Below are 9,839 nucleotides of genomic sequence, written 5' to 3' on the forward strand. Positions count from 1 at the left end.
TGTAGAAAAGCTCAACTCATTGATCCTAGTTGATCTCGGATAATATTCCTGTTTGGAAAACACCGAGGATGATTAAAATTTTTTTTCTAAAACAGTTGTTCAGCCCTGAAAAGCTCCACATAGATGCTGGTTGCCTGCCGATACTTTGACATATTGGGATCGGTCTGATAAGTAAAACTGGACTGATACGATGTTTATTTCCATCTTGTTGTTGTTTGTGATTGTATTTCATGTGGTATAAGTTTGGGCATGTGACCGTTGTAGTGATGCAGTGCAGGATTGTGGGGTGTTGAAAGTATGGGGGAATAATATTGGTGAATATCAGTTATCAATAACCTGAAAAGCAATATTAATAACTGAATATCATTATTGGCCTAATTTTTCATATCAGTACATTCCCTGTAGAGGATCATACATCTCTGACATTATTTTGTTTTTTGTTTTTGTGAGTGCATGCATTCATGCACATATTGTACATTTTTAATTGCACATTTCTTTTAAGAACAGTTATGTTTTTATGTTGCTAACCTGCTGCTGGTTCACCTGAATTCCCCCACTGAGGGACAATAAAGGAAGTTTCTACTCTATTTTTCTCTGATATATTACTGACTTGAATTTGGCATTAAAGGTCAATTGTGAAGGGCTTAGTAACACCTGCTGGCCAGAGTGACAGATTGCAACTAGCTAAACAAAAACAGACAATGATGCCACAGTTGTGCAAGCAGAGTAAGCTGGAAATGTGCAGCAGGTAGATATGACCTGATGGAAGACGGAGAAATCTGGCAGTGATGTAGAAACTAACAGAGGAGATGAAGAGGAGTGAAAATCCTGAGGTTGAGACTGTGTGTGAGAGAGAGAGTGAGTGTGAGACGTGGCAGAACGAAGCCTGGCCAAGCGGCAGATCTTTTCCATATGTTTCCTGGAGACAGACAGAGTGAGGCTGCTCCCCACCTCTCACCCAGTCGTCATTTAAACCGACAGAAACCAGTGAAACAGCAACACAGCTCAACGCTGGGATCCTGGAACTGCAGCTCTGCCTCGGTTCAGACAGGTGTTGGCTGTCTGGAGAAACCAGGAGTCAAAGAAAAATCTCAGGTTTTCACCTCCAGCACAATGCTGTGTTTCACCATGAAGAGTTACTGCTAGCAGAGAGAGAGTAAAGAGCCTGGGAGTTCCTTCCTTTCAAAGCTGTGACCTTTGACACTGATTAAATTGTCCATACCTTTTCTGACTCCAGGCAGGAAAACACTGACTGACAGTTTTTCTCCAGATCTCAGCGGAGACCAAAGCAGAGCTAAAGGAGCCGCTAGAATCGCCATGGAAACGAACCGAACTCTCTAAGCATCATGTTAATAGCTGTTTGAGCCTCAGTGCTGTTGCTACAGTTTTCCTCTGCTGCCCCCTTGTGACACAATACAATAACAGCATTCCTGATCCTTCCAGAGAACAATATAAGGAATTATTGTGATGTGCATAAGAACCCAGACACAGCCTTCATTTCTTCATACTTTTAAACCTGATCTTCAGAAGTTCGCTTTGGACTTTGGCTCAGCCTCAGTTCCCTTGTCATAGGATTTTGTGGTTTGGTTAGCCAGTTAACTTTAGCCTGTAAATCATTTTGGCATAAAATAACTCCTAATTTAACCACATAAAACTTTATACATCATCACTTTTACAACTTTTTGTTTTCACTTGTATTCAGGCTTACATCTAATTTTTCTGCCCCTTTTTATCTTTGCGGTTAAGAAATATGTAAACATTTTGAGGGGAAAAAGCAAACACAAGGAAGCCATAATTTGGCTTGGGCTACCAAACTTGAGTTTTAATGTGTAACTTAAAACTGGCCAGAACAAAAGGGGTAACAGCAAAATCCCAAAACTTAAATTTGGTCTCCTAAAGGGAATATTTCTCATATTTTATCTACTGATGAATAGTCAAGGGATCACTTGACAGAGAAAAGTATTTTGGAGACCCAACAAACCGGCACCACAGCGACCTGTGGGGAACTCAGTCTGTAATTCTTCCTTGTAGTAAATGAACTCTTCTGACTAAAACTGTCATTCAAAATGCTAAAACTCTGGCAGGAATGGATTTTTTTTTTTAACATAAAATGACTTATCTGCTTTAAAAATTAATGGGGAGCCTAATTTGGATTTATCTGTGCAATAAACCCCGGTAATGATAGGGGTTATTAACCACAATCAATAGATCCTTGAACACTTCAGACCTCCCCTAAAACGCTTATAGCTGCCTTTTAATTGGTGAAACACAGCATATACATTAATATGCACTGTGCAATAAATATGGTTAAAAGCTAACATCTACAATCTTCCTTACCTCTGTTCTTGGGGCTCAGCCAATCAGCACCAAGGAAAATGGATTGGATTGGTTGCTTTGCAAATAACTTTGAAGTACTTCAGCTTCCCAGGTTGCATATTCTTTACAATATGATCCACAAAAAAAAAAAAAAAAAACTGAAACAGGAATAAGCAGGGATCTAATTTCATTTCTATACTTTTTTTAATTGTTGATAACTGCAACTGATTTTATTATGTAATTTTGACCTTATTGTACAATATGTTATTCTTAGTTTTGTTTTTATATATGTTAACATTTATGTGAACCTACATGACTTGAGGTTCTGTCACTTTGCTGCAGTTAAACGTGAATGTTTTCTCTTTGGGACAGTAAAGGATATTTCTATTCTGTTCTAAGTTGGATGCATTTAAGGAAATAACATTTCAAAACCATCTTTTGTCACAATAAAACTATTTGTTTTCATTACATTTTCAGAATCTAAAATATCCTGCATAGTTTTTCTTCTTGCATGCTTGCTGTATGATACTGCAGAAATATCTCTGTTTTCCACCTAAACTTGTTGTTTGGGACAAAGATGTGAAAGTATGGTTGAGGTGTTTCAGATTTATTTATTAGACATCCTCAATAAATATAGCACCATTTCAGAGGAGACATGTTGAAACAGAAGATGCTCTGACGTTCCAGGTTGGGACTTTAGAAGCTGTCTGGATGAAACAAGCGAACAGTCTGTCCTCGGCCCTGCAGAGGACTCAAAGTTCTGATCCAAACGGACCTCAGCCTCTAAATACAGACGACACAGGCATGCAGTCAGATTACGTACAACAACTTGGAGCCAGTTATTCAGGAGGGAAAAGCAATATTTAAGCACCTCATATGTTACAGTTTTTGTCCTCTGTTGAAATGATAACATCCCAACATTAATAAAAATGTTCAAAAGAGATTTTATAAAGTTTTACAAAAATCAGGTGGATCTTATCCTGGCTAGAATAAAAAGAATAAAAAGCATCTTTATTTAAAGCCCATAATAAAAGTCAGAGTGGTTTTCATAAAAATACAAATACTGACTGCCCAGTAAACGCCCCCTGCTGTTAGCTTATGATTCAACATTTATCAGAGAGAATGAACCAGCATCAACAGCATCGTTTCTAATATACGCCAATATAATGAGAAATGAGTCTAATTTCCTACAGTTTTCAGCCTACAGGGTTTTATTCCCCCTCCTTCTGATAAGAGGATGTTGGGTCTGTCTCTGAGTGGCCGCCATCTTGTTCTACTTCCTCCTGAAGTTCCCCAGCTGGATGCCCCGCCGGCTGGCCACGCAGCGGAACGTGGCCGGCTGGATGCTCCAGTATTTCACCGGGTTGGCGAACAGGCTGATGGCAGAGTACGGTTTCTTCTTCTCGCTGGGAGATTTGGGGCAGAAGTCGTTGTATCCCACATTGTTGATTTTGTTGCCATGAAGAAAAATGACCTGTGCAGACAGAGAGAGTTTGTGTTTAATTTGGTTTGGTGATTTCCTGGAAACCAAACCACGAGTCTGTGTTTGATATTGTGGTGAAATTTAGGCTTTTGTTGGGTTTGAAGCAGATAGAAGGATATCTGGAGATCCTCAGGGGTCAGTTAAAGGATTCAGTTTGAGTTTCATCAAATATGTTGCTGTCAGATGTTTGCAGGCTGCTTTGGTTTAATTTAGCAGTTAACCTAAAAAGAAAAGTTCTGCAGAGATGTATTTGTTCCTTTATCCACTTATTAGAAAATAACGCAAGTTACATAAATAAACGTGTGTTTACTAAAGTTTACTAAATCAACAAGTCTGGTTTAGTCCAAATATATGGAAATATATATACATGGAGATGTCAAATAAGTCTGTTTCATACCAATTCACTACAATCATATGAATGCAGTCCTTCGGCGACGGGAACGAAACACTTCCTTGTAACAGGAAGAAAACTTCAGCATAACTAGACTCAATTTACCTTCAGTTATTTTATGGATAAAAGCAGCAACATATATTTGATTTTTATTTAAATTAAAACAAAATGCAGCTTAAAACGTGCAGTTATCAGTTCAGATTAATTTAATTAATACCAGAATGTTTTTAGACTCCTTACCATCAGCCAGACTCTTTCTGAAACATCTGAACATTTAGTCCCTCTGTAGGAACCCTTGTGTTTTCTGATGGTACCACATGAGGGCGCCGTTTTCATTCAGAAAACCACTATTTAAATTTACACTACTTCATTTCTTAAAATTCCTTTGGATAATGTTTTGGAGGTTGAGAATGGATTTAAATGTGAATCACTATGAAAATAAATTAAGTGGACTTTCATTTATAATATTTACTATTTCCTTTGAAAACTATTTTCATCTTTTTCAAATAAATTTTTTCATTAAAGAGGGACTATGAAGTGCTAACTTCGGTCCTGGAGATGCCCCGGACTTGTTTTTGGTGCCCGCTCACCTGGAGGTAGCGCAGGGAGCTGAGGCCCGCTGGGACTTTTTTCAAACGGTTGTGGTCCAGGTGGATCTCCCGGATCTCCGGGATGCTGGCCAGGCTGCCATTTTCCACGGACCGGATCTGGTTAAAGCCCAGTCCTAACCTGCAAGAATGTTTGGAGAGGTGTTAATGTCTGGAGGAGTTGCTGGAAGCTATAACCGCAACCATAATAATCAACATAATCGATGATTTCGACAATAATTAATCATCAACAACAGCATCATTTCTAATGCATACCAACGTAAACATCAAGGTGTACCACAGGGTTCCATTCTAGGTCCAACTTGGTTTTTAGTGTCAGTGAAAAAACGACTAATGTTTTTACACACTTTTAGACTGTAGTTTACAAATGCAAATATATAATAACATTTTAACCAATAGGATTTTTATGACACAGTATACTAGTAAATTAAGAAAGAAGACATTTTTAAAACTTATGCTGAATTAATTAGTGTTTTGTTAAAAATAACTTTTCTTGGATAAAAATATTTTACTATAATCTAAGAATCAAAAAACTAGTGGACAGATCATTGTAGGTCAGTGTTTTTCAAACTTTTTCAGACAGAGGATCACTTAACCGCTTAACCAATTTAACAAACACTGGCAGACTTAATATGTACAATATTAGTCTGTTAACTCACTTACTGCTTTCTTCTTTGTTCATCCTAATATAAAGGGGTGGTGCTGTTTTGTAAAAGTCAGTGGCCACAACAGAACCATGAACTAGTCTGCTGTGCTTTGAGATTTTTACAAATTGTGAAAGTGTAAATCCTAGGCTTTCCAATGATGTCAAACACATGGAAATAAAAAAAGAAGTTGTTCTTTACTACATAATAATTATAATAATAGCAATAATAAAAACATAATAAAAAGTAGACTTGTGTTGCTGTGGCAGAAACAACTTTTCTGCACCATTAAATATAAAAGTTATCCACCTGCTTCTCTGAACCGTATTTATCTACTTTATTTAATTGCCAAATAAATATTTTTAAATTAAATAAAAATAATAACAGCTGTTGAAGTGACATGAATTAAATAGTCCTGCTGTTGCTTTTTTTCCACCGATATTTTCAGCTTTTCTTTTGAGTGACTCGTTCTTAAGCTACTTATCCATTATTATTTTTAAACACAATCCTTTGGTAAGCTAACTGTCTGCGTCACTTTTTAAACATTCACATGCAGTATCTTACGGACCACAGTTTAAGAAAGGCTGTTCTAGATGATTCTGTAATAAAGTAATTGTAGGCAGCAGCCGCCAGTAGAACTACATGCTGAGACAGACGGTGCATTGACAGATTGCAGAAAAAGCCGTGGATGGCCGCCACCTCTGCAGGTTCTTGTATCTCTTGAAGTCCTCCACCTCCACCTTGGAGATCTTGTTGTAGTCCAGACTCAGCTCAGTGATGGAGGTCGGGAGCGCTGGGAGGAAAAACACACCATCATAATCCAGCTGCTTGTGATGAAATGGCTGATTAGTCATGAGGGTTAGAGGACGACTGCAGCATGTCGCGGTGACGATGAGGTGAGAGGATCTTCATCCTGGTGTCTGACCTTTGGGGACGGCTGTCAGCTTGGCCTCTGCTATGCCGATGTAGAGAGTGGACAGGCCGTCGAAGGCTCCCAGTTCGATCCCACTGTTGGCCAGAGGGTTGGCTCCCAGCTCTGTTTGGGGAAGCACACAACATCTGGATCCATTAGAGCTCATCCATCAACATGACGGCGAACATGGATGGTTAATTACAGTACGATGGAAACCGCACTGGTTGCTCCCAGAGATCTGCACACATTTGGTTAAATGAGCTGTAAATATAATAAATTACAAAGATTCAGGGTGGAACATCGACCTGCTGATGGGGAGAAACTGGTGCTTTTAACTAAAATAATGTTTTAGTTAGAAACTGGTGGTTTTATTACCGTATATTATATTCAGCTCATTGTGAATAAAATCAGCTGATCAGCAGAAACATCGCCTGAAGTCACATTTGTCTGTTCCAGTCGTGTTTCATTGAAAATTCAATTTTCGAAAATTGTTTCCAAACGTTTTTATGTGATGTTTAGGTACGCACTTATTAACTAACTCTGCATCTGTACTTGGAATTTGGAAAATACCTAAAAGTACCTGGTCTGGAAAAAACTGGACAGTCATAGTTTGTAGGTGGAGGGAGTTCTGCATTAACTCGCCTTCAGTTCGGCTCATTTTGAACTAAAGTCTTTAGTTTCATCCAGAATCTAAATGTTATCACGATATAAGTGTTTCGTATCAATCTATATCGATATTGATTGGTTTTTTGTTTTAAATATCTAAAATCCTGCCACACTGATGACCTGACTGTTTTACCTACAGTTTTCTCTCCATGCCATTGCTTTTGATTTTAAAGCAGTCATAAGGCACAGTGACAAAACCTTAAACTGCTGTTGCGCCAGTCACTCAGCAAGTTGTTGCTAGGTAACCAAAGAATGAGTGAGTTGCTAGGTAACTGTAGAGTGAGTGAGTGAGTGAGTTAGTTGATGCCACTGACATTGCTTAGCTAGCCTTGAGAGGTTGAGTGACTAAAGTCTTTCCTCTGCCTCCACCTCCCAGAATGCTTTATGGTTCTGGATCAGAGTTCAGTGAATATGCCACATGTTGAATATTGAATATTCTATCAGATGTGTTATCTACTGATATTTATGACGTGTCAATCCCGATATTCTTATTGATTTATTGTTCAGCTCTTGTCTTGGTGCATCTAATTACCAATTTAAAACGGCATCATTTAATTTCTTACATCTGTCGTTTGGCTGTTTCAGACTTTAGATACTGTTTAGTTGTGGTTAATCAGCCTAAACTCTCTTCTGTTGAACATGTGTTTGCTTATTTCTTCAGATGAAACATTATTTTCTGTTCTGTGCAGCTGCAGATTTCTGACTCAGGCTCAGTCTGTGCTGCAGCCACGTTCTGGGTCTAATTAACACCTGATGCTGAGTTCAGAGCAGCTCTATTATAGCTAACTAAATAACAAAATCTGAAATTAAGGAAATATTTTTCGTGAACTGAAATAAATAAAAGCGGTTATTAATGGGGAAAAACTGGAACTGGAACTATATTGTGCGATTCTAAAACAAACCTTTTTTTATCCCCCACAAAAGCAGTTTTTGTCAGTTGTTGGCAAATTTTGGCACTCCATTAGGCCAGTCACAATAAATATTAAAGCAATTATAATCGCATTATAAATTAAAATTAGCTCAATAATTTCAAAATGCATGGTTTATTGTTTTTCTCTTTTCTCTCCCTTTCTACCAGAAGTATTTTTGGACGACAAAAGTCTTCAGCCTGGTGCTTCAGTCTCAACAAGGCCTTTTCTTGAAGGACAGTTTTGTTCACATTTATTTCATAATTAATTTCATTTGTTGTTTCTGTTTTTTTTATATATATTAGATATTTAAAACAACTTTCTGTTCCAGTGTTAAATATTAATACTTGAAAATTGTCTCAAAACAACGAAATTATCATTTATCACAATAACTTCTGGGATAAATTTATCGGCAAACAAAATTTGTCCTACACTCTATACTCTAGTCCACAAGAAATGGCGGCAGCAAAAGTTGGGATAAAACAGCAACAATAATTGAAAAGAGTGTCTTTTGAGTATTCATTACCCAATCCAATCCATAATCACAATACAATACTTTATTCTTTTTGAATTCTGCACCTAAAAATCAGATAGTCTGAAAAACTAAAACTACTGCTGCAACTAATGAAAACTAAACTCAAACTAAACAATATTTTTAACTAGAAAACACATAAACTAACTGAATTAGATAAACAGAAAGCCACAACAAATTAAAACTAATCTATACTGAAAAAAACCTAAACGAATTATAACCCTGGTTCAGGTTTCCTCACCCAGCACATGCAGCTTCCTCAGGCCCTTGAAGGCCTCCTTCTGGATCCGGTTGATGTTGTTTTCGTGGAAGCGCAGCTCGATGACGTTGGGAGGCAGGTTGGCCGGGATCTCCGTCAGCAGGTTGTAGGACAGGTACAGCAGCCGCAGGTGGTCCATGTTTCTGAAGGCCTTGGGGTGGATCTTGGAGATCTTGTTGTTGATCAGGAACAAACCCTGAAGGTGGGAGAAGATGAGACCAAATCTTATTCTGTAGGAGTGGAACAATGTTTTGCACTGCAGCAGTTCGATGTGATTAATAGACAACAGGGAGAAACTCTAAAAGTGATTAAATATTCCTTTCAATATGAAGAAATGCACAAATTTCAACAAATGACCACAACAGGTCTTGATGCTCAATTACCCATTTTTTTCTGTTTTCTTGTTCATTGTACGACTGTTTTAAAGTTGTTCTGAGCTGACAGTAGGGCTAGGCAAAGCTTCATCACAATATTTTGTGGTTCCATTGTGGTTTATTTTCTTAGGTACCTGTATGACTGGCTGTGTGCAATAATAGCCCCACAAACACAAAACCTGCTCTTGAAATACATTCCTACTTGGGACACCATTCAGATAAAGATGTGTGATATATATCATTAAACTACAAAAAATAACTGCATTTAATAAATTTTACACTTCTAAACTTTTATTAATGCTTTCATTGAACTTTGGAATAAAAAAAAAAAAATAAAACTAACAATCCCAACACTACGGACAGTTTTTGGGATTTGAAACATTGTGAACTGGAATTTATCAGGACAACAAAAACTCAAAACGACCATCATGATAAAAAAATGTATAAATTATAAAACAATACGATAAATGCTGACAGCATGGTCACCAGACCAGAACCAGGCGAAGGATAAAAAGAAATGTTTTGCTAACAGTAAAGGCCTTTAGTGGAGCCTCTGTAGAGGAATCTGTTTGGGTCTGGAGTCGAACCAGGAGTGGTTGGGTTGTGATGTGATTTTTCACTGACTCAAGCTGCTTTCATCACTTCATTATTATCGTTTTTATCCTTTGTTTTCGTCCAGACTTACCGTCTTCCCTCTTCTGGAGCAGGATTACAATGCATGTCTCGTTTAAAGTTGGATAAAATG

At 37.8% G+C, this 9,839-nt stretch overlaps 1 protein-coding gene across 1 annotated transcript; it reads right to left on the bottom strand.

Moving 5' to 3' along the window:
- Window positions 1-2,907: 2,907 nt before the first annotated feature.
- On the bottom strand, window positions 2,908-9,018 carry LOC106939279 (asporin-like; the record flags this gene model as incomplete). Its single annotated transcript, XM_015021643.1, has 5 exons — window positions 2,908-3,790; window positions 4,781-4,919; window positions 6,142-6,235; window positions 6,368-6,478; window positions 8,703-9,018. Coding segments are annotated over 5 exons (861 nt in total), but the record flags the coding sequence as incomplete, so codon positions are not given.
- Window positions 9,019-9,839: the final 821 nt, after the last annotated feature.

This window comes from Poecilia latipinna, unplaced genomic scaffold, assembly GCF_001443285.1.
Source record: "Poecilia latipinna isolate Pla-1442-1.1 unplaced genomic scaffold, P_latipinna-1.0 Scaffold2818, whole genome shotgun sequence".
In the NCBI taxonomy this organism is placed as follows: domain Eukaryota; kingdom Metazoa; phylum Chordata; class Actinopteri; order Cyprinodontiformes; family Poeciliidae; genus Poecilia; species Poecilia latipinna.